Genomic DNA, 24,274 nt, shown 5'->3' with positions numbered 1-24,274 from the left:
ACTGTATTTTTCTATGTACATTTCTGAAATGCCCTTTCTGTAAAGCTGCTTTGAAACAATATGTATTGTGAAAAGCGCTATACAAATACATTTGAATTGAATTGAATTGAAAGCACCGTTTTTGAAGAGTGCGCATGTGCGAACGAGCTCTACTATGTAAGAACGAGCCTATGATTAAATCTGGAAATAAAGCAAAATAACTGAGAAAAATGAGAAATAATAGTCCTCAGATGCCATGTCTGTAATTTATAGCAAATCATATACGTTAATTCGATCTCAAACAAATTAATTAAAATAAGTTTTTACTTGTGCGAGACTTCATAAACCAACATGGTTGAACGACCGCTTTGCGAGAAACGGTCGTGACTAGTTAGTTGATTTCTCCAATGAGGCATCGTACCATGGTAGTTAAGCAGCGAGTTGCGTTCGTTGTTCGGGAAACACACTCCTGGATGATTTTGCTTAATCTTGTGTATAATGAGATTTTTTCCTTAATAAACTTGAAAATGTTCTGATGCTAATATACTTTAATAATAATATATTTAAAGATAGTACAATCTTTGTTAGTATATTTGCAATTTACTATTGAAAAACGGGAATATATTTCAAATCCAATAAAGTATACTTTTTTCACTAGGGGTTTTCCTTAATAAACTTGAGAATGTTATGGTACTACACAGTCTCTGTGTCTGCTTGATCATTTTCACATCACAAGGGTTGAGGCGCCGGTTTCCACCTGATCACTGATAGCTGAGGCTTGCAAAATTACAAATTTAAGAATACGTTTAAGATCTGCTGATCCTACATCCTTACATTACATCACATGAAAAACTAAGGTGAACAACACTATTGGGCATTCAAGGTGAACATGATGGCATCAATTTACTGATTAAATTGAATATAGTTTCCATTGAAGGGGTTTGGTCAGTCTTTGATCTTCTTTGAATGATTACAAAGTCTTAGTTTTTGTGAGCATGTGATGTTTAAACAAGGGGTGAGGGGGGGGGGGGGCATTATCTTCAGTTGGGGGTAATAGCCTCTATTGTCTTTAGATGATTCGATTAAGTGGTCATGTGTAAGGCTGTGTGTAAGGTCAACACTTTTAAGGACTGCCCTGTAAGACACCATGTAAAGTTGCTTTAGTCAGACTGTATGACTGCATCTCCCGACAGCTCGTGTTCTCAGTAAAGAATCCTGCTGAAGATACAACCAAGTATCCTGGTCTTCACGTCTGAGTTTCCTACAGGCTGCAGATAGTCTACCTGAAAATTAGTCTAACAATCTGTATTTATCAATCAGGCCAGTGCTGTAGCAATGCATCACTTCTTTTCCATGATGTTTTCACTGCTGGCCATTATTGGGCATGTGAGCGGTCGGCCTCCAGTACGTCGTTATGAGCGGAGCGTTGACCGATATTACAGATCTGAGATGACGGTGTCGAATGGGATGAATTGGGGATCGTGGGGATATAAGAGCATGTGTCCAAGTGGAAGGTACGCCGCAGGGTTTAGTCTGAGGGTAAGTTGACTCTATTTTGCTATTATGGAGGGGGTAAGCGCTTCAAAGCTTCAAAACTGTGGAGTTGCTGTTTGTCATTTAATTCCAGGTTTCTCCAGGGAACTGCACCTGCTTAAGATCTTTAAAGTGTCTGTGTAATACTAAAGAGCATGAAGATAAATGTTACTAAGTTTTGGGTTAGAGTTTACTCTTTCAAGTGGAAGATTGTCTCAATGTTGTTGTTTTAAGGTGGAAAGACCAATTGACGGTGATGATACAGCGCTCAATGGGATTCGTCTTTACTGTGTCGATCGGCCAGGCTCACGTGACCACAACTCAATTGAGTCCGACGTAGGAGGGTAATGGTCTCAGATTATTAACAATCTTGCATTAAGTGTTTAAGCTATTGAAGTAAATTGAGGATTTTCTTGAAATTAATGATTGATTTGATCAGGCAACCTCTGTGTGTGTTTTCTTCAGCTGGGGTGAGTGGACAGATGTCAAATGGTGTCCTTCTTCTGGATTCCTGACATCATTCCAGCTGAGAGTTGAATCTTCCCAAGGACAAGGAGATGATACGGCCGCAAACAACATCAAGTGAGTGTGTGGTGCTATAAGTTACACCATCTCTTACCCAGTGTATACCTCTTACACCATCTCTTACCCATCCTGGGTTTATTTTGCTCTGTAAGGACTCAGTTTTCCCCCATCAATACTTTAGTTAATATCACACTCGCAGTCGTGCTGCTGTTCGAGATTGTGATTGCTGTAGGTGATCATGTGACTGACATTCAATCCGACTGCGCAATAACATATTTTATCATAATATTGTCACATCTGAATTTTTCCAGGTTCACCTGCACTGGAGGTTTTGTGCTGGAGGGTGACGGCACAAACTGGGGCAACTGGGGCGACTGGAGCCCAACGTGTCATGGAAGAGGAATCTGTGGCATCAAGACACTGGTAGAAAAGCCACAGGGAAAAGGAGACGACACCGCTCTCAATAACGTGATCATGTTCTGCTGTGATTAAGGTGACGTGATCGCAATCAAAAGCTCAGATCTTACTAATAGTGACTGCAGATTTACTAAATCTGATTTTTCTTTCAGGTGTAAGAGGATGACAACAAGAACAGCAAGAAGATCAAATGTATTCCAATTATTGATCATAATTTTTTGAGAAACTAACATAAACCATGTCATACAACAGTTTTATAATGTAAATCTGTAAAGTTAGCCGGTCATTATCACAAAATGTAATATGTTTGGCTGAATTTAAATACATATAAATGTAATGTTCTGATTGGCTGATAAAAGAAGCAGACATGTTCTACTGACTAACCAAAGAAAGAGCCGGATGATTTTGCTTAATCTTGTATAATAATGAGCTTCTTTCCTTATTAAACTTGAAAATGTTATGGTACACATTCTCTGTGTCTGCTTGATCATTCTCACAGGAAACCCTTACGCTCAAAATAATTAATTGGTTTTAGTCAGACAAACTTAAATTAAACTAATTAGTTTAGTCAAATTAACTTTTATGAGTATTTAGCACTTTATTTTTCTTTCAAGTTCACAGAACTGAAATATTTTAAGTAAACTAAACTGTTTCAATGTTTTGTGTTTTTTTTAACACCTATTAAAGTAAACCTACCAGAGCTTGTTCTTCCAGCGACCATGCCAAACAATTCAGGTACTGCCATAGATATCCACAATTAAGGCTAGATGTCTTACGGCGGAGTCTCTATCGTCATCATCGTCGGCCATCTTGTCACAGGCAAGCTTTCTGGCGGGCTCTGTGGTGCCTGATGTAAGATGAGTGATCGGCACGAACACAAATACTCTTATATAGTTGAAATCTTGACGAATTTACAAACGATTTGGTTTCTTACAAACGTTATTAACGTGGCTATAATTCTGGATGATTTATTTATACACTTAATATTCATAAGTATGCAGTGTCATAACTACATCTCTGACGTTTATAACAAACCGTTTGAAAATCGGTAGAAAATTGAGCAAGTTATGGTTATTTAAAAAGTACATGCACCATTAAAACACAATGTTACGAGTGTGCGAGCTGCCTGTGACAAGATGGCCGCCAGGTGCGGACGTCGACCTCCATTGGCCAGCAGCGCGGACTAGACATCTAGCCTTTATTATGGATATCTAGGGGTACTGCAACCTTACCGCTCACAGGAAGTGGCATATTTAAAGGGAAAGTACACCCTCTACAGATACCCTCAGCAGCGCCCCCTATTGACTTGGCTACAATGTGTTTGGGTTGTTTTAAATAAAAATAAAACAATTATATATCATAGAGTTGTTTGTGGTGGTTGTGATTAGATCTGAGGAGACGTCACACTCGTGTTGCATTGGGGTATATGGAGCTGCCTGAAGTGTACATGAAGTAGACTCACTCCCTCGGTCAAAATCGAGGGTCTGTCCATATAAACTTCCCTCGTTCACTTCACGAAGTGGAACGCACTTCAAAATGGCGGCAGGGATTCCCGGAGGGGAAGTAGGGAAGTTCAGAATTCCAGGTGTTGGAACAGGGAATCCGTGTGTGGACCACGGATGCTGCCTGTCATTGACTTACATAGGCATCACTTCCGTGGGTCCATCACAGAATTTTCGGCGATTCCGTGAAACTGCCACAGATTTTGAGTTTAGGAGCCGTGTTCATTTCACTGAACTCTGTGAGACCAGGTTAGCCTATTCAAAGGTTCAAATGTTCACTTATATCTTCACCTTGATGTGATTTTGTAGGCTATTGTATTCTTTTTATTATGCTTAAATGGACCATGGTGAACATACAGGTTAACGCTGTTTGAATATAAAACCCAGTTGAAAATAAAAAAGTCCAGTGCAAACGTTACTCCTGCTCGTCATCAGCAGAGATGGGCAGTATTTTAATTACATCTATTTTAAATACGTATTTAATTACTTTGGAGTATTTTGTAATTTGTATTTTCCTTAAAAATAAATTAAATGTAATTAGTAATTAAATACTTTGAAAGACTGTAATTTGTATTTTAAAAAAAATACTTAAAATATATAATTTTACTTTGCATATATTAACTTCCAGGCTTAAAGGGATAGTTCACCCAAAAATTTAAATAACCCCATGATTCACTAACCCTGAAGCCATCCTAGGTGTATATGACTTTCTTTTTTCAAACCAACACAATCAGAGTTATATAAAAAAAACATCCTGGCTCTTCCAAGCTTTACAATGGCAGTGAATGGCCATAAAAGTGCATATTTCCATCATAAGTGCTCCACAGGCTCTGGGAGGTAAATAAAGGCCTTCAAAATTACACTTTAATGTAGTGTTCCTGTAGAGTATGCTGGTCATTCTCAGGGAATGCATGAACGGATAAGACAATTACTTTGAATGCAATATAAGTCACTTTAGACAATCTGCCACATGCACTAATGTAATGAACGATCTGATGTAAAGTGTTGAGCAAAACAATGTGAAAAGGTTCTGTTTAGAAAGTCTTTATTGCTGATATTTGACGACAGTTTCAGCAGAAGTTCAGGAGTCTTCAGAAGAATCACTAACCTACGAGAATAAGAATTGAACTCCATTAGGCGGGATGTAAATGTCCTGATCATCCGGTTAGGCTTAATTTTTTGGTGATGAGGACCGGCTGACTTTACAGAATTACATTACAAAACTGTTGTAAGACATGGTTCATGTTAGTTTATCATAGTATGATCAATAATTACAATACATTTGATCTTCTTGCTGTTCTTCTTGTCATCCTCTTACACCTGAAAGAATAAACAGATTTAGTGGATGTGCAGTGTGTGTCAGTCTGAGTTTGATTGCGATCACATCACCTTAATCACAGCAGAACATGATCACGTCATTGAGAGCGGTGTCGTCTCCTTCGCTTCCCTGTGACTCTTCTACCCGGGTCTTGAGGCCACAGATTCCTCTAAGACATGTTGGACTCCAGTTGCCCCAGTCGCCCCAGCAGATCAAGGGTGGGCGGGAACCCTCCAGCACATTACCTCCAGTGCATTTGAACCTGAAAAAAATTAAAATAAAATCAGATGTGACAATATTATGATAAAATATGTAATTGTGCTGTTGGATTGAATGTCAGTCACATGATCTCCTGCAGCCGACGGCCTAATCACTGCAATCTCGAACAGCAGCACGACTGCGAGAGTGATATTAACTAAACTATTGATTGGGGAAAACTATCAAGTCCTTAAATAGCTAAATAAAACCAGGATGGGTAAGAGATGGTGTCAGAGGTTTACACTGGGTAAGAGATGTGCAAAACACGAAAGTATTAATATCCAATATAAAGTGCACAATGAAATACACCTGAAAGTGGCAATGAAAGGGTCCAGTTGCAAGAAGCGTTTATTTTGACAACAGCAAGAAAAAAGGCAAACTATTACACACACAAAAAAGTGCTCCAGCACCTTCTTGGGCACCTGTTAGAAGCACTAACAAGTGTCCATATCCGACACCCACTCCAATGGCCACTTCTTTCCACTGTAACACAAAAAGGAAATATGCAATTAGATGTTTTGGTTCTGCAGATGAACTGCAAACACAAATAGACACGTTAAGACTTCCTTTAGATGTTTTCCAAATAGCTGTCTTTGAGTGGGGTTTCATTACAGTACATCACAGTAGGCTAATGTTAATCAACTACAATGCAAGGAAATCCTATAATCTGTTATGTTTCTGACATGAATCACTGTTTGGTGTGCACAATACTCCAAAGTGTTTTACATTTTTGGTAGGTTTATCTTGCTTTCCATTAGACCAACTGCTCAGTTTGAGAAGCATTAATTGATTTTGTCTTAGTAACTCAAAAATGAGTAATGTGAAGTCCACATTTACTGTGAGACAACATATGTGACAAATGAAGATCACGAGCTGACACTAAATATATTGATCCAGTTATTAATTAAGGCAGTAATGCTGTAACAGACAATTTCTGTATCTGTGCATTGTAGATTTATGATAATGATGTCCTAAAATGAAAAATGTCTCCGATTACATTACTTTTGAGAAACTTAATTAAAAATGAGCTCCAATGTAACTACATGGGGCATATAAGCCATCCGCAAGGTAACAGTGAATTCTAAGTATTGAGAATTAAATTGCGTTAGCCTTAAGGCAACAGGTCATGTCTCCTTTGCTTTTCTCTTTTATCTATATCTTTTCTCTTGAGTGAGAGAGTGAGAGAGACCGAGACAGAGAGAGAGACAGAGAGAGAGACAGAGAGAGAGACAGAGAGAGAGACAGAGAGAGAGACAGAGAGAGAGAGACAGAGAGAGAGAGACAGAGAGAGAGAGACAGAGAGAGAGAGAGAGAGAGAGAGAGAGAGAGACACTTTCACATAATGCAGCCCGTGTAGTTTGGGCCACCGTCATCAAAACACCAAAAGAAAGAATATATTTAACTATATAGACAAATCTTACCTTAATCTTATATAACATATGTCAATAGTTTGTACATGTAAAACTAATTGGCTATGTGTTACCCATGAGAAGTCGTACATACCAGAGTTTGCATGGCTCCCACTCGCTTCCATTTTTGGCCCTAAAAATAGTGAGACTTTTTCAGTTTCAAATATTTGCTGTTTAGCAGTTATACCAATCATCAATACTTTTTCAAGACCATTACACCAATAAAAGAACATTATGTAACCTATGGTATTTAACCTTAATAACTTTGTATTTGGCAACCCTCTTCACAGGGTAATAATCCTGGCTCCCTGTCACTGTATGTGGGCATTCTGAAGGGAGAAAATATTACATTCACAAAGCTTAACACTACAATAAACAAGCAATTATAGAATGATAAGTTATTAAGCTAGAATGGGTTGTACTTAGTTACAGTTTTCATATTGTAGTTATTATGGTACAGAAGTTGTATTGAACACTCGCAATGTACTGTAATCAACACAAACTTTAGGGTTGGGCAGTTGTGATAAATATATTGCCTAACAAAGACAAGTTAAATCCATGAATTCAAATGAATCTCTATTGTGCTGCCTGGGAGTTGTTAATCGCTGTCTAACATGCTAGAGACTAACAGACTAACATGCTTTTGACTGTGAAAACTAAAACCATCATACTAGTCAATGTTGTGTAATTCAGTCCACACTCCTATACAGAAAGCTGGACAAGCAGTACATCAACACACCTTTCCTTTTATTTGGGCGCACTGTAGTGGGAGCAGGACAGCCTCCTTCCACAGTCAAACAATGTAATAACATATTTAAATGATTATGGTGTAATTTTTGCAAGGATTTGTATCTAACAAAGAGCTGTAGAATATGATTTGTCGGCCAGGACATCTCTGCAGCGCCACTAGATTTAATTTAAAATGGTATTTTAACACAAATTTTTCATTTAACAAATATTGCACATCCTGTGATTTGAAAATTGCAGTAGCCCATATTGTGATTTCGATAAGATTTTGATTAGATGTTCAGCCCTACTGTTAAATAAACAAATGAGCATATGGAATTGGACATCGCCCAAACCTAATAGACCACAGCCACTTACAAATGCAAATACAGCCTTCATGAAAACTCGCAACAATTAATATAAATCCCGATTTACACACAGTACATCAACATACCTTTCCTTTTATTTGGCCGCACGGTAGTGGGAGCAGGACAGCCTTCTTCCACAACTTCATCTGTTAAATACAGAGAAACATTTAAAATATGTAAAAAAATATTTAAAATAATTTGCAAATTGTTGCATCCATTTCAACCACATGAGGAATACAATTAGGCACAGTTTATAATGAAGACTGAGCTTTATTATTTGTCAAAATGTTTTTCCAAGGCGAGACAAAGACCTTTAAAAATGCTCTTTAGACACAGACCAATTTCGAATAATACACATTTAAAAATTCCAGACTTTTCTGTAGGTTTTTCAGACCATATTAGAGATCTGAGTACAAATATCTAGATGTTTAACATGAATGGTTTTAAAATCGGGCAAAATCAATTTCAAAGTGTCTATGGGAAGTAGGGTTGCACGATATTGACAAATTAAGATATTGGAATATTGATCGTGAATATTGTGATAACGATATTAATTTGGATACTCTTAAACATCTGTAAAAACACAAATGTTGATTGGCCCTGTTTCTGATCATTTTTCGCCCCCAATCTCCATGTTTTCATTGTCTCCCAGAACCACACTCATCATCTTTTCTGTTATTTCTTTTGCTCTGACTCTCTTCTCTCTCTCCCTCTTCACACACATACTGTCGAAGTATGCACACACATCCTGTGGTGTTCTATAGGGTATGTTCATGTAGTGGACCCATGTGCTTACACGTGCAACTAGCCAATGAAACATGATCATTATATAGCAGGTTAAGCGGGCTCTAAATTGAACACAACTAAGCCCCAAAGTTGACAGATGCAACTCTCCACAAAACAAATGGAATATTGCATACTATCTGCAACATTTTCATATGATATTGCACACCGTGATATTGCAATAACGATAGTGAGTCAATATATTGTGCACCACGAATGGGAAGACACCAAAACACACAGAAACAATGTGCTAAATATGGGCAAACACAGGCATGATTGAAGTAATGAAGTAATAAGAACAGCAGCAGTTCATGGAATTTAATGAAAGGTTCTAATCCAATAATAGTTTTAAAATATATTACAGTGGTGGCCAAAATTATTAGATTTTTTAATGTTTTAAAAGAAGACTCAGAGGTCTCAAAGGCTTCATTTATTTGATCGAAAATACAGCAAAAACAGTAATATTGTGAAATATTTGTACAATTTAAAAGAACTGTTTTCTATTTGATTATATTTTAAAATGTAATTTATTCCTGTAACCAAAGCTGAATTTTCAGCATTACTCCAGTCTTCAGTGTCACATGATCCTTCAGAAATCATTCTTCTAATATGATGCTCAAGAAACATTTATACATATATATAATATATATACACACAGTATATTTGCATTTGGCAGACGCTTTTATCCAAGGCGACTTACAGTGCACTTACAGGGACAATCCCCCTAGAGCCCCTGGAGTAAAGTGACAGTCACAGACACACTGTGTAATATATTATTATTATTATCAATGTTGAAAACAGTTGTGTAATTTTTTTCTTCTTCAGGATTATAATAATAATAACAAATGTTTCAGGACTCTTACTTTGTGTAATGTGAAACTGTAAACAAAATCAGAGTACGGTTTTGTGGGGCTTACAACTTATTTTCAATACTCTTCATATACTGTAGCTATATGCTTACCTTTATCAAGAGAAGCTGGAGAGGGTGCTACAGGTCTTTCTGGGGAGTGGGGTCTTTTTCCCAGGTTCTGGGACTGCTGCTGTGGTTGTACTGAGGGTGGTCTAATAAGGGCTGCTGGGGGTCCCGTTGGAGCTGTTGGGGGATTAAGCAGGTCCACTGCTTCCTGTTGATTTAGTATGACCATTGGTGTTTCTGGTGACCTGGTGTTTTCCATTGGGAATTCAACTGGAGCTGATGAAGCTTCATTCACTTCTTCTACAGCACCTTGTGGGGTCCAGCCTACATTATAGAAGTACAGAATTATTTAAAAAATATTGATCAACCTTTCACAATTTTACGTCATTTTATAGAACAAACATCTAATCGATTAATCAAGAAAAAAAAAAAAAACGACAGTAAAAATAATCGTTAGTTGCAGCCGTAGTAGCAAAAAGAGATGTGTATAGACCTAACAAGTGCTGTTCTACCAAGTAGTATTGATTTAATAGGTGAATGTTCTCAAGACATGTGGCAGCCACAGTACAACAGCACCAGTGCGCTCACACACACACACACCAGCTACAGTGGAGAGGAGAGAGAGTGATAGAGCCAATTCAATGGATGGGAATTATTAGAAGGCCATGGCAAGGGCCAATGGAGGGAATGTGGCCAGGACACCGGGGTTACACCCATAGACTGTAAAAAATATGGACAAAGTGTCTGTGACGTCACCCATAGACTTTCTGAAGAACGGTTTTGAGGCCGTTTATGGGGATATGGACAGTGCCATCTTGGGAAATCCAAAATACAAATGTTCAGAAAGGATCCCGAGGTGGTGTGATGTGTTGTGTCAGATCATGGCCGAGACGTCAAATTTCAGGAATTCCACGGGGCGCAGCCCGTTATCAGCTGTCAATCACGCTATCAAAGTTAACCACGCCCTTATTCGTCATACATTTTATATCTAAATACAATCTAAACTAACGAGTAAAAAAAAAAAAAAAAAAAAAAAAAAAAAAAAAAAAAAAAAAATATTCACCCCCTCACAGTTGTCAGGCACTCGGAACCTATTGAAAAATACAATAAAAGTCCATGGGACCAACCTGTAAAAACTTGAATTTATGCTGTGAAAACGGAGTCTCCCATCCAGGTACTAACTAGGCTCAGCCCTGCTCGGCTTCAGTGGGCAACCAGTCTTGGGCTACAGGCCCTGACTCTCTCTGGTCACAAAAAATCCCAGGATGTCCTTCGATAAAGAGTAGGGGTGTAACCCCGGCATCCTGGCCAAATTTGCCCCTTGGCCACTGTCCATCACGGCCTCCTAATAATCCCTATATACTGATTGGCTTCATCACTGTCTCCTCTCCACCAGTAAGCTGGTGTGTGGTGAGCGTACTGGCGCAATATGGCTGCCGTCGCATCATCCAGGTGAATGCTGCACATTGGTGGTGGTTGAGGATATTCCCCCCTTCTATGTAAAGCGCTTTGAGTGTCCAGAAAAGCGCTATATAAATGTAATGAATTATTATTATTATTATTATTATATTTACAGGGTGATATGGCTGCTGGAGTCATAATTCGTTCATCAATGTCATAGTTTGTTATAAACAAACAAATAATAAAATATATGCTATCGTGAAGTTACTCTACAAGAACCAGTGTTACCACCTAAAAAGTGTACAGCCCTGATCTGCGACATCTATAATGTGCATGGATCACGAAGTTTAAAGGTGCTCTAAGCGATGTCACGCGTTTTTTAGGCCAAAACATTTTTTGTCACATACAGCAAACATCTCCTCACTATCCGCTGGCTGCCTGTCCCCTGAACCAGGCACGGCGCCAGGATTTCAGGTTTGGATGGGCCAGACCAATTGTGGGTGGGCCTTAAATTAAAAACGTTAAAACGTTATCCAATCACTGTTTAACCTAATAAAAGTTACTGACTAATATACTGCTATATTATCTGTACGCAGGGCCGGCTATACATAATATAGATTTTAATAGCTTGATGCTCTTTAAATATTTTGTTGCATTGTTAAAAAGTTTCGGTGCATATGGACGGAACTATCCGCGATCGCTCTCCTTGGTTCTGACCAAAGAAGAGCGCTTTGGAATCTCCATTACGCATTTACCTGGGCTGCGTTTCCCGATAAAAGAAAAAAACGATGCTCTTTATAAAACAAGCACTTCAGAAATAGTTGAAATTGCATTTATTAGGACTCATGGGATATTATAAAAAATAAATCTAAACTATAATAGCCTATATTTAGACTGTAAAAGAGGTCAGGAATGTAATATTTCCCCAAAACATAGTTTAGTTCTGCTCCTATAACATGAGGCCGAATATTTCACAATTCTTAATCGTTTTAAGTTTTCAACATGCTACATTACAGATCAACAACACTGTCCGACAGTTTCAATCAATAGCCTACTCGGGAACAGAACTTGTTCATTAACAACGTCATCTGTCCATTTATTTATTTTCGATTTCATTAACAACAGACTTACTTATTATACAGAGAAGATGTATTAAAATGTAACCTATACAATATCACAATATCAACAAAGTGATCTGCATTGCAGAAAAACAACAACAAAAAACATTTCAGAAGCCAAAAAATAATCAGAGAAATATAGCTTGAAATTCTGGCTTTTTTCACATAATTGCATGTTTATCTCGCAATTCTGACTTTATAATAGGCCTACGTAATTGGGAGATATAAAGGCAGAATTGCAAGATATAAAGTTCGTGTTACAAAGTCAGAATTGTGAGATATAAAGTAAACTATGGGTAAAAAAGAGAAGCAATTGCGACTTTATTTCACGCAATTCTGACTTTATTTCACGCAATTCTGACTTTATTTCACGCAATTCTGACTTTATTTCACGCAATTCTGACTTTATTTCACGCAATTCTGACTTTATAACATGCAATTGCGGCTTTATTTCACAGAATTGCGAGATATAAAATCAGAATTTCGTGAACTAAAGTCGCAATTGTGTGAAATAAAGTCGCAATTAGCCTATCTTTTAAAATGTTTTATTCTATGGCAGAAACAAGCTTCCATACTAGGCTATAGCCTGCCCTATTTAAGTAGCCTAAGGCCTTATTCCACATATCTTCGAAGTTCGACCCAGCAGGCCATTCTGGGTTGAGCGCGCGAGCCTGCAGAATGAGCGAACAGAGCGGAATATTCAGAAATGCGTTCTCCGCTCACATCCTCTGATCGGAAGAAAACCCGAACACCGTCTGCTGAACTTGCGCAGAAACATCAAGAAATAACCAGCTTAAAATTGTTTTTAAAACTAAACATTTAGACTATTTTAGCACAAATTATGAGCTTAATTGGCGATTTTTTATAATTCTTGACAAAAAAAATTGAAGAAAAGTTTTGGGTGGGCCTGTTGAAAAGTGGGTGGGCCTAGGCCCGTCAGGCCCACCCATAACGCCGTGCCTGCCCTGAACACACTGTAAAGAAACGCGATCTCTGTAGACAGCCCAGGCTCCACAAACAGCAACAAAAACAAACTGTGGCGACCTGCTCAACGAAACATAACAAACTGTTCCAGCCAATGACCGACAAGAAGGGTTTGGGGGCGGGGTTTGGGGGGTTAGTGTGCGGATGAGGAGGGAAGGTCTAGCTAGCCTCTGTTTTGTTTGACAGTAGTTCGAACGTCAACAAGAAGTGACGTCACCTAGGATCGCTTAGAGAACCTTTAAATAGCTAGCTGCTAAACTTTTAACCTCTCCCAATTAGTTTAGTTTTAGTTGTAAGGGAAAACCATCAATGATAATTGATGGTTTCAATTAACAGCCTTACCTGTGACAGCATCAAATACAGGAATAAAAAATAAAATAAAATATTCTTACCTTGAATAAAAATATCATATAGGACCTTAATTCTTTCGAGGCATGTATGTGAGGTCTCATTCAGCTCACAGCGGGGTGTCAAAACCTCAGACACCCAATCATTCTGCTTTTTTACAGGCTTGGACAAAAGTAGAACCCCCCTTAATCCCAGGGCCTGCAATTTTTCGAGCTAAAAATGCAAGGACACATACAAAATAACATATATTTTAAAAAAAAAAATTATATAGCAACATTTGGAAAATAACCTGTATAAAAACAATAAAAGCAATTGCATACCAACAACACAGCTTCATCCTGGATATGAGAGGTGGTCCGATTTTTTTTTTTGCATAAGCACCCAGCTCTCCCTCTTCTGATCAAATTTTTTTAGTTTTTTTTTTAGCCTCAGCTTATGTGGCTGTTCTTCCTTGCATGTGTTGCAAGTTTTGCAGGCCACATTTAGATCTGTATGGCAGACCATACAATATCGCCTAGTTAAACCTTGGCCTGGCATTTCTATCATAGATAGAGTAAGCGGGAGACACAAAAAGATTTTGAGAAGTACTTCTTTCACACAAACAAAACAGGACGAGTTTTAATAAAAAAAAAAAAAAAAGCAATACTTACTTGAAGACACTAGGCTTCTGGAAGAGAGGAAGAAAGAGAGAGAAATAGAGAGAGTGTGTATGAGAGAGAGTGTGTATGAAAGAGAGAGTGTGTGTGAGAGAGAGTGTGTGTGTGAGAGAGTGTGTGAGAGAGTGAAATAGAATAAAGAGCGTGTGTGAGAGAGGCAGAAAGAGGAGAATATGAGTGGCTCTTAAAAGAGCCGTTGGTTTTATATTAAAGATGTACAGGTGGAGGTAACAGGGAATGATGGTGGGTAAAAACAGGAGCTGTTGGACAAAACAAAAACAGTTAATTCTCTTGCAGCAAAGCTTCCTGGATCTGTCATATTATACATGCAGAACTGTAACAACATAAAGAAGATAACTGTGATTCTGTTATCGCACAATGCATATTCAGCATGTAAACTGCATTCATGAACAGAAGCAGTGTGTCGTGATATATGAGGTGGTGAATGCATCATTAATATGCTAAATCTGAATACACGTTATCAGATGCGCCTGTAATTAGTTGTGTATATATGGTTACCGTAGTAAAACCAGTGTTATTTTTTTAAAGGGCTGCCAGTGTTGTTATACACCAAAAGGTAAAACTTTTGCACATTTTCTTCTGACAGATTTATTAACCGCAATTACAGATCATAACACAATCCATTTGAAATTTTAACAATCAATTTAAATAAATCTGATTGCACAAACTAGCATAATTATAATAAATGTCCCATGAACAGTACTGTTCAAAGTTTGGGGTCGGTAAGATTTGTAATGTTTTTTAAAATAAGTCCCTTCTGCTCACCAAGGCTGCATGTATTTGATCCAAAATACAGTAAAAACAATTTAAAATAGGATATCTATTTTTTTTTGATTTGAATATTGTAAAATATGATTTATTCCTGTGATAAAAGCTGAATTTTCAGCATCAGAATTATTTGATTTAAAAAAAAAACAACAACAACAGCATTTACATGAAATAGATTTTTTTTGTATGTAAAAGCCTTTCCCGTCACTTGTATCAATTTATTTATCCTTGCTAAATAAAACTAGTAATGTCCATAAAATAATCTTACTGACATCAACATTTGTTTATTGTGAAATAACTTCCGATGGTTTCTCTATCATCTGATACTCACATGTTCAGATATTCGTTTCCCAAACGCATCGTGAGACTTAAGATTGTATGCTTATTGCTTATGATGCTTTTAGGAAACTCAGACCTACGGTATATTTGAACAAACGCTGTGAACGAAACGTCAACAGCGAACGCTCTCTGTGATTGATTGGTTTCGCCTTTTATGTTTTGATTAGCAGGAGAAATAGTTCTTTCCAAAACAATTATTAGCAAAAATAGTTGTTTTTTCCATTTATTAGCTTCTTTTTTATGTGAGGATCGATCCTGTCGATATAACATCAGCATAGGATACTCGACAACATCAGTATCGATATTTCAGGATCGAACGCTGCTTTCTGTCATTAATTAGCCAATTAATATCAATTTCCATTGACGTTATTGACCCCATTAACGTTAACAGCCCCATAGATTAAACATCTCCACAGCCCACACACAAATATAACGTTAAGGCTACAGCAACGTTAGGATTTCTTAATGACAGCACTAATAAACAAAATGTCCTGACCAACCTGGACGACGCGGGAATGCAATATCGCTTTCTCTTTGGTGCGTGGAGAGTTATTGGCATTGAGGAAATGATTGCCCCCTGCTGGTATGCTAACTACACTCATGCGTGTCATGTACACGCCTAGAGGAGGCAAAGCGTGACACTGACACGCATCCGATAGTGGACCAGCGTGTGTATTACACGCTTTGGCGTGATACCGGGTTGTGCTTTCCGTGGGAATTGAACCCATGATATTTGCATTGCAAGCGCCAACACTACTGTTTGAGCTACAGGAAAGCAATGACACACAAAACAACAACAAGACAATCTTCCATTTGAAAACGTAAATAACCCAACACTTAGTAACATTTATCTTCATGCTCTTTAGTATTACACAGACACTTTAACAATCTTAAGCAAGAGCAGTTTCCCCGGAGAAACCTGGAAATAAATGACAAACAGCAACTCCACAGTTTTGATCCTTTAAAGCGCCCATCCACCCCATATTAACTAAATAAAGTCAGTGTCCAACTTACCTTCAGACTAAACCCTGCAACGTACGTTCCACTTGGACACATGTCCTTAGACCCCCACGATCCCCACGTCCCTCCATTCGACACCATCAGCTCAGATGCGTAAGCTTGGCTATAGCTATATGGACTTTCTGCGGACTGAACGCTCACAGGCCCAATAATGGCTAGCAGTGAAAACAACATGGAAAATAAGTGATGCATTGCTACAGTACTGGCCTGAATACTGACAGTTAGATTAATTTTTAGGTAGACTATCTGGAGAAAATGATAACACAGAGACAGTACAATACCATAACATTCTCAAGTTTATTAAGGACGAAGCCTCATATTTATACACAAGATTAAGCAGAATCATTAACGATAATGTCCATTCCATCCAATCATAGAACTCAAAGATCAACCCCTACCATATTTGGCATATTAAGAAATGATGTTTTATTAACAAAGTTCGGAGGAGCACGTTCAGATAATTAACCCTAATTAAACACATGTGGAGCACATTCAGTTAATCAACGAGTTAATAGGTGTATAGCCTACAGCAGATAATCACGCTTTGCTGCACAGACCAATCGGTTTACCGCGAGACAACAGCGGCTAGCAAAGATATACGCCATGACTGATGACACCCAATCATAGAGCCGAGCGTGAGCCTCTACTACGTCATCGTTTCTAAAGTCCTCCGTTTTTTCCCGTCTACACTAAAACGCCCTCCGGAGATTCAAAACGAAAAAAGGATCGGCAGCGTTTCTAAACTTCTCCGTTTTGGGTCTCCGTTTTTGCCGTTTTAGTGTGGATGGGAGGTGCAAACGTAGCAAAAGGTCTCCGTTTTTAAATGAAAACGTAGTAGTGTGGACGGGGCCTAAATGTTTCCAAAGAAGAGAAATTACTTTTTTAATAAGATTCTCTAAAAAAGTGAGACATTGTGGCCTGATTTCTTTTATTAATATTCATTTTTCAGGACCAAAATAACATTCTGCACGGTTTGAGGAGCCTACAGGTTACAAGCTTCACATATTAGAAAAATAGCTACAATAAAAAAAAAAAAAACATTTTCTAATGTCTCGTTGTCAAGGATGTTTCAGATGAACACCTGAGAGTAGTGATGTGTCCTCCCGTATCGAGGCTTCGAAGCGTGTGTCGAGTAATCCGGGATGATTTCTGTGAAGCGCGTATCGAGGCTTGTGTCGGTGACGTATGTGGTGACGTTTGAAGCCTCGCGAGCCGCCTGTGCCACGTGACTGCTTCAGGAAGTGGTTCGCGGTTTGGCGGTCTATTTGAAATATAAGGGCCAGCAAAATGCAATGGATTCCCCCTCACATTTTGTGGACTTGGGACTTTGCGAGTTTGTTAGCGATCTATTCAAGCTTCTTTTTCTTCATTCAATTCATTCAATGCTTCAGACACCAAAGCCATAGTGTCATTATAATCACACTGCACGTTTTACATTTATTGTCCACTTGATGGCACAATAGAGCAAATGAAGCACCATGAAGCTTCGGCACATGAGTGAACCAATTGGATGAAACGCTTCAAGGCTTTATGAAGCTTCATCTCGCCATCACTACCTGAGAGTGTTGAGACTGGTGTCGGATTGTTTCGAAGCCTTGACACAATATGGCACATTTGGTTCAACTGTTTCATTGCTTCATGAAGCCTCGATCTGCCCACCACTAGTTGAGTTTACTGGAGTTCAAGGACATGAAAAGGTGAAGATTAGAACCGAACTTCAGTGGGAAACAACAGGAGTATAAAAAACTGATGAGTTGATTGCCTCTTTGGATACTGATACGTCATTAAACCCAGATGCCTAGTAGCCTAGAGCTGAGGAAAAGAAACCCCGAGTGAAAGACAACAAGCCCAGAGTTGACCACTCCTTTGACTCAAAGCGTGATTATCTGCTGTGTATACATACATAGGCTACACCTCTTACCTCGTTGATTGGGTTGATTAACTGAATGTGCTCCACTCGTGTTTAATTAGGTTTGATTATCTTAATTATATTAATGTGCTCCTCCCGACCTTTGTTAATAAAACAATTTCTTAATATGCCAAATAGGGTAGGGGTTGATCTTTGAGAACTATGATTGGATGGAAGGGACATCCTGGTTAATGAATCTTGTGTATAAATATGAGGCTTCTTCCATTTGCTATTATATTGTCTCAGCTTTATCATTTTCTGCAGATAGTCTAGCTAAAAATTTATATAACTCAGTATTCAGGCCAGTGCTGTAGCAATGCATTACTTCTTTTCCATGTTGTTTTCACTGCTAGCCATTATTGGGCCTGTGAGCGTTCAGTCCGCAGGAAGACGTGCTGAGCGGAGCAGCGACCGATCTTACAGATCTGTGCTGAAGGTGTCGAATGGAGGGCCGTGGGGATCGTGGGGGGTTATTAGCATGTGTCCAAGCGGAACGTACGTAGACGCGTTTAGTCTGAAGGTAAGTTGGGCACTGACTTTATTTAGCTAATATGGGGTGGAAGAGCGCTTCAAAGGTTGAAAACCCTGGAGTTGCTGTTTGTCGTTTAATTCCAGGTTTCCAAAGTGTCTGTGTAATACTAAAGAGCATGAAGATAAATGTTAAGTGTTGGGTTAGTTTACTCTTTCAAATGGAAGATTGTCTTGTTCTTTTAAGGTGGAAGGCAAACTTATTTTTGGTGGTGATGATACAGCGCTCAATGGGATTCGTCTTTACTGTGTCGATCGGCCAGGCGCAGACGAATACACCGCAATTACGTCTGACGTAGGAGGGTAATGGATTATTAAGATTTTTTCATTAAGTGTTTAAGCTATTTAAGTAAATTGAGGATTTTCTTGAATGATTATTGATTTGATCAGGCAACCTCTTTGTTTTCTTCAGCTGGGGCGAGTGGACAGATAAGAAATCGTGTCCTGTTGGATTCTTCACCGCTTTCCAGCTGAAAGTTGAATCTCCCCGAGGATCTGGAGATGATACGGCCGCAAACAGCATCGAGTGTGTGGTGCTATAAGTTATAACATCTCTTACTCGGTGTATACCTCTTACACCATCTCTTACCCATCCTGGGTTTATTTAGCTATTTAAGGACTCTCAGCCCAGTGTCATGAAACTGCATATCTATACCACGAGTTTAATTTCTCATGCCATTTATACACTAAAAATAGTTTTCGCGTGCATATGACACGCACTTTATGGCGAGTAATACGCACGCACTCCACACCCTAATTCTACCCAAGGGGTTTACAGTGTGTAGCATATGCACGCAAAACCCATTATTGGTGTATAAATGGTATGAGAAATTAAATTTGTGGTATAGATGCGCACTTTTATGAGATTGTGTTAGGACTCTAGTTTTCCCCTATCAATAGTTTAGTTAATATCACTCTCGCAGTCGTGCTGCTGTTCGAGATCGCAGTGATTAGGCCGTCGGCTGCAGGAGATCATGTGACTGACATTCAATCCAACAGCACAATTACATCTTTATCATTGTCACATCTGAATTTTTTCCAGTTTCAAATGCAGTGATTGGGTGATCTGGGGTAAAGGTCTAAACTGGGGTGATTGGGGCGACTGGAGTGCAACGTGTGAAGGAAAAGGAATCTGCGGCTTACAGACCCGGGTAGAAGAGTCACAGGGAAGCGAAGGAGACGACACCGCTCTCAATGACGTGATCATGTTCTGCTGTGATTAAGGTGATGTGATCGCAATCAAAAACTCAGGCTGACACACACTGCAGATCAACTAAATCTGATTTTTCTTTCAGGTGTAAGAGGATGACAAGAAGAACAGCAAGAAGATCCTATGAAAAACTAACAAACCATGTCATACAACAGTTTTGTAATGAAAAGTCAGCCGGTCATTTTCACATAACATAAAGCCTAACTGGATGATCGGGACATTTGCTCCCCGCTTTTGAAGTTGAAATTATCGTATTCTTTCGTAGGTTAGTGATTCTTCTGAAGACTCCTGAACTTTTACTGAAACTGTTGTCAAATATCAGCAATAAAGACTTTCTAAACAGAACCTTGTAGTTTTACATTGTTTTGCACAACACTTTACATCAGATCGTTCATTACATTAGTGCAGATGGTCTAAAGTGACTTATATTGCATTCAAAGTAATTGTCTAATCCATTAATTCCCTGAGAATGACTAGCGTTATCTACATTAAAGTGTATTATTGTCAAGTTCCATAAACTTTTTGCCTTTCTAAAGCTATAAATGTTTAGCTAAAATGTCACAATGCATATTCAGAAAATGATTTGATGTAAAAAAAAATTCAAACCTCATTTCAACTTTACAGTCTTCTCAAATATTAATCTCACTCCTGCAGTAAATATCACAAACAGTGCTATAATCAAGCAGCAGTTATAAATCTGTATTCTAAGACTGTTATAATCTGAGTTTTTGGATGGCTGTTTTATCATGTTTCAGTTCTGTGCCTCAGTTTTCAGTTTCAGGTGGTCTCCAGTTTACAAATGGTTTAAGGGTGTTTTCTCACTGGCAGTTTAGTTCAGAACGGGACACGGTTCATGCAGACCCGGTGCGCACTGGGGTACCGAACCCGAGACTACTGGAGGGAAGTGTTTGTGTGAAAGGTAAAGCAACACGGATTCGTGTGTGCGCTCGTTCAGGAAAAGTAACCTGCGCATGCGTTTTAGCTGATCATGTGTTTAGTTCAATAAAATGCATGTAAGGGATAACCATGTTGATGATTTACCTTGGATGTGAGCGATAGTGAGCCTGCAGTGTGTTTGTGCATAGCGTGTGGAATCAGGGCAACAAATTAATTGAAATCCACTGTCTCCTCAAAAGAGTCCGTTTTCTAGCAGCTTTAATGGTCCCATTACTGTAAAATTTGTGAATATTCAGATCTCCTCAGGGATGGAAGGGAAAAATTCTAATAACAGTGACGTATTGTTTGCTTTATGGAGAAAAAAAGTTGAGTCTATCTTGTACAGCAAATACGTACCAAAAAATCTAAATTCAGAAGATGAAATTCTCACATATTGGGAAATACTTGGTAGTTATGAAAAGAAACCAAAACATGGTGAAATAATTGAAGCTTTAAACTACGTGCATTATAAATGGCTACATGAGTTAACACAATTTCTATCTTTGCTTATGGATGTTATATGTGAAGAAATGCAATCTAAAAATGCAGAGTCATAAAAGATTCAAGATCTTCAAACACAGCTGGATAAATTACTAGCTGAGCTGTTAGCCCTGAACAGTGTAACAATCACAAAGAGACCATTGCAGATCTCAAGGCTAAGCTAAATGCTAAAAAGTCCATGTCCCCCAGAATGCTTAACAGCGATGGGACTAAAAAGCATGTTCACTTCTTAGAGGAGGTCACTAGCTTGCTCTAATCTAAAAACTACTTTTTTTCCCTCACAGGACAGCAACACTACACAATTGTTATTTTGCAATATGATGCATTGTTTTACATTAAAATACACAAAAGTATATAGTTTAAATGTACAACCTTGAAAATATTCAGAAGTAAAATGCAACATAAGCAGTAATGCAGTAGTAGCCAATGCAAAACCATCATAAAAACCCTGACAAGTAGTTTTTATTTTCCTGCAGAATACATATCTTTAGTTTTACTCTTGAAACCTTAAAGGGGTGGTTTGGGATTTTGGACATCGGGCCTCATTTCCAAGTTAGCCTTAGTGTTATTTATCAGTGGAGACAGTTTTCAAAAAATGTTCATTCAGTCGTTCCAGTTGCATTGTTCACAGGTGCTAGGCTAGTGCGAGTCAACGGTATCTGCTAGCCTGCAATTAAAAACAGTTTTACCCACTCCACAGTACACCAAAAGCAAGTAAATTATAACGCCAGACTATCGATGTAAATTTCTGTTGAGAGAATAATGTTAGAAATTTGTTAATCTGTTAATAGTTTTGTCACAGCTGCTTTAAATCGGCTGATGGATATGAGTGTGCATCTACTTTTCTAAACAACCTGAAGTTAGGAAAAGATGTTCATGTAACATTTTGTCCCGCAGGGACAAATGCAAACAATGCAAAAAAAATGTGCAGATTGAGGATGGGACACTGTGGGTTAAATTATTCTTTGTGCATTGTAGGGAAGCATGTTTCTGGCTTGTGTGAATGTGGGAGTCTTGAGACAGTATAGGGCATGTTCTCTTACGAGAGGTTCTCTCGTATTGCGTAAGCTAGCTTACGCTACGGGAAAGATGAATCTTTTCTGAAATATTGAAGCCAAAAAATTATCCTTAATTTTGTATCCATTTTCAACGCAGTGCAGCAGCTGCAGACCTTGAGCGGGCTAGCTAGCGAGCTCATTGGTTGCTGTGCGGCAACTGCTGCAGCCTATAGACGAACTGAATGAACTCGGTTCCAATGAGAGGCGCTCGCGCCTTCATCGCGTCACAGCCCGCCAAACTGGGCATGGCTAGAGTGTATATTAGCGAGGTTCGAAGGCTGCATCCCTGATTTACATATCTTCAGCGAAGCTCTTCGCATCTGATACAGAAGCCGCGTCGCCGTCTGAGGGGCATTTTAGCGAGCTTGGACAGCGCTTGAAGAAGCCGGCCGTCTTCGCCACCTTCAGCCATCCGGCAAGCTACGCCATACGGTGACGTATCCTTTTTAGAGCTAAGCTAGTTCCTCAGGGAACTTCACAAAAGAGCACGAGCGTCTTTGTAAAGATGCCTTGCACCACCTGCGGCTCATGCCGCGCCCCTCTCAGCGCCGGAGACCGCCACCTCATCTGCGCTATCTGCCTGGGACTGGAGCACGCAGAGCTCGCTCTCGCTGATGGCGGATGCGACCTCTGCGAGGAGCTTCCGATGTCGACCCTGCGGGCTCGACTCGAAGCGTTCAGAACCGAAGCCGCAGCGCCGCCTTTCGTCTCGCCGCGCAAGAAAAAGTGCCGCTCCCAAAGGCCGCCGGAACCGGTGCTGGAAGCGACTGTCTCGCCGGAGCCTCTCCCTCGAGCCTCGCTTTCACAAATAAATTTGCCTTAGCCTACTTTTACTTACACAAAATGACAACGAAGTCCAAGTGGAATAAAATAACGCAGTGTTCGGCAATAAACTGCAAAAACTATCAGTGTGACAGTACAAAACTTGTCTTTCATAGTTTTCCCAAAGACCCTGACAGGTAAATTTGGCCTATAGTTGCATATATAGTATATGCACCTGCTAACTTTTAACTGTTTTTTAGTCTAGTAACGTTAGTAAACTTAATTCATTCAAGGAACTGCTAGTCCTAGACAGAAACCTTACCAGGGTCTCTATTGTGGAGCCCATCCCGGTCCAGCGGCACCACCAGGGTCTCTATTGTGGAGCCCATCCCGGTCCAGCGGCACCACCAGGGTCTCTATTGTGGAGCCCATCCCGGTCCAGCGGCACCACCAGAGTCTCTATTGTGGAGCCCATCCCGGTCCAGCGGCACCACCAGCGTCTCTATTGTGGAGCCCATCCCAGTCCAGCGGCACCACCAGGGTCTCTATCGTGGAGCCCATCCCGGTCCAGCGGCACCACCAGAGTCTCTATTGTGGAGCCCATCCCGGTCCAGCGGCACCACCAGAGTCTCTATTGTGGAGCCCATGCCGGTCCAGCGGCACCACCAGAGTCTCTATTGTTGAGCCCATCCCGGTCCAGCGGCACCACCAGAGTCTCTATTGTGGAGCCCATCCCAGTCCAGCGGCACCACCAGAGTCTCTATTGTGGAGCCCATCCCAGTCCAGCGGCACCACCAGAGTCTCTATTGTGGAGCCCATCCCGGTCCAGCGGCACCACCAGAGTCTCTATTGTGGAGCCCATCCCAGTCCAGCGGCACCACCAGAGTCTCTATTGTGGAGCCCATCCCGGTCCAGCTGCACCACCAGAGTCTCTACTGTGGAGCCCATCCCGGTCCAGCGGCACCACCAGGGTCTCTATTG

At 39.7% G+C, this 24,274-nt stretch overlaps 2 protein-coding genes and 1 pseudogene across 2 annotated transcripts in view; 2 read left to right on the top strand and 1 right to left on the bottom strand.

Moving 5' to 3' along the window:
- LOC130090394 (vitelline membrane outer layer protein 1-like) overlaps nucleotides 1-24,274 on the bottom strand; it is a 126,468-nt pseudogene that overhangs the window by 31,362 nt on the left and 70,832 nt on the right.
- LOC130090409 (vitelline membrane outer layer protein 1-like) overlaps nucleotides 1,248-24,274 on the top strand; it is a 115,876-nt gene continuing 92,849 nt past the window's right edge. Inside the window, exons 1-5 of the mRNA XM_056257768.1 lie at nucleotides 1,248-1,518; nucleotides 1,747-1,856; nucleotides 1,978-2,094; nucleotides 2,349-2,530; nucleotides 2,607-2,637. Coding sequence (XP_056113743.1) covers nucleotides 1,315-1,518; nucleotides 1,747-1,856; nucleotides 1,978-2,094; nucleotides 2,349-2,529 — 612 coding nt within the window. The 5' untranslated portion in view covers nucleotides 1,248-1,314 and the 3' untranslated portion in view covers nucleotide 2,530; nucleotides 2,607-2,637. The remainder of the gene's footprint in view (nucleotides 1,519-1,746; nucleotides 1,857-1,977; nucleotides 2,095-2,348; nucleotides 2,531-2,606; nucleotides 2,638-24,274) is intronic.
- LOC130090399 (vitelline membrane outer layer protein 1-like) lies at nucleotides 18,615-20,115 on the top strand. Its single transcript, XM_056257757.1, has 4 exons — nucleotides 18,615-18,818; nucleotides 19,014-19,129; nucleotides 19,239-19,352; nucleotides 19,869-20,115. The coding sequence occupies exons 1-4, from the start codon at nucleotides 18,615-18,617 to the stop codon at nucleotides 20,047-20,049; spliced, it is 615 nt and encodes a 204-aa protein (XP_056113732.1). The 3' UTR covers nucleotides 20,050-20,115.

This window comes from Rhinichthys klamathensis, unplaced genomic scaffold (assembly GCF_029890125.1).
Source record: "Rhinichthys klamathensis goyatoka isolate OS25496 unplaced genomic scaffold, OSU_Roscu_1.1 h1tg000143l_1, whole genome shotgun sequence".
NCBI lineage: Eukaryota > Metazoa > Chordata > Actinopteri > Cypriniformes > Leuciscidae > Rhinichthys > Rhinichthys klamathensis.
The sequence above is the reverse complement of the archived record's forward strand: the minus strand, read 5'-3'. Positions and strand labels throughout refer to the sequence as shown.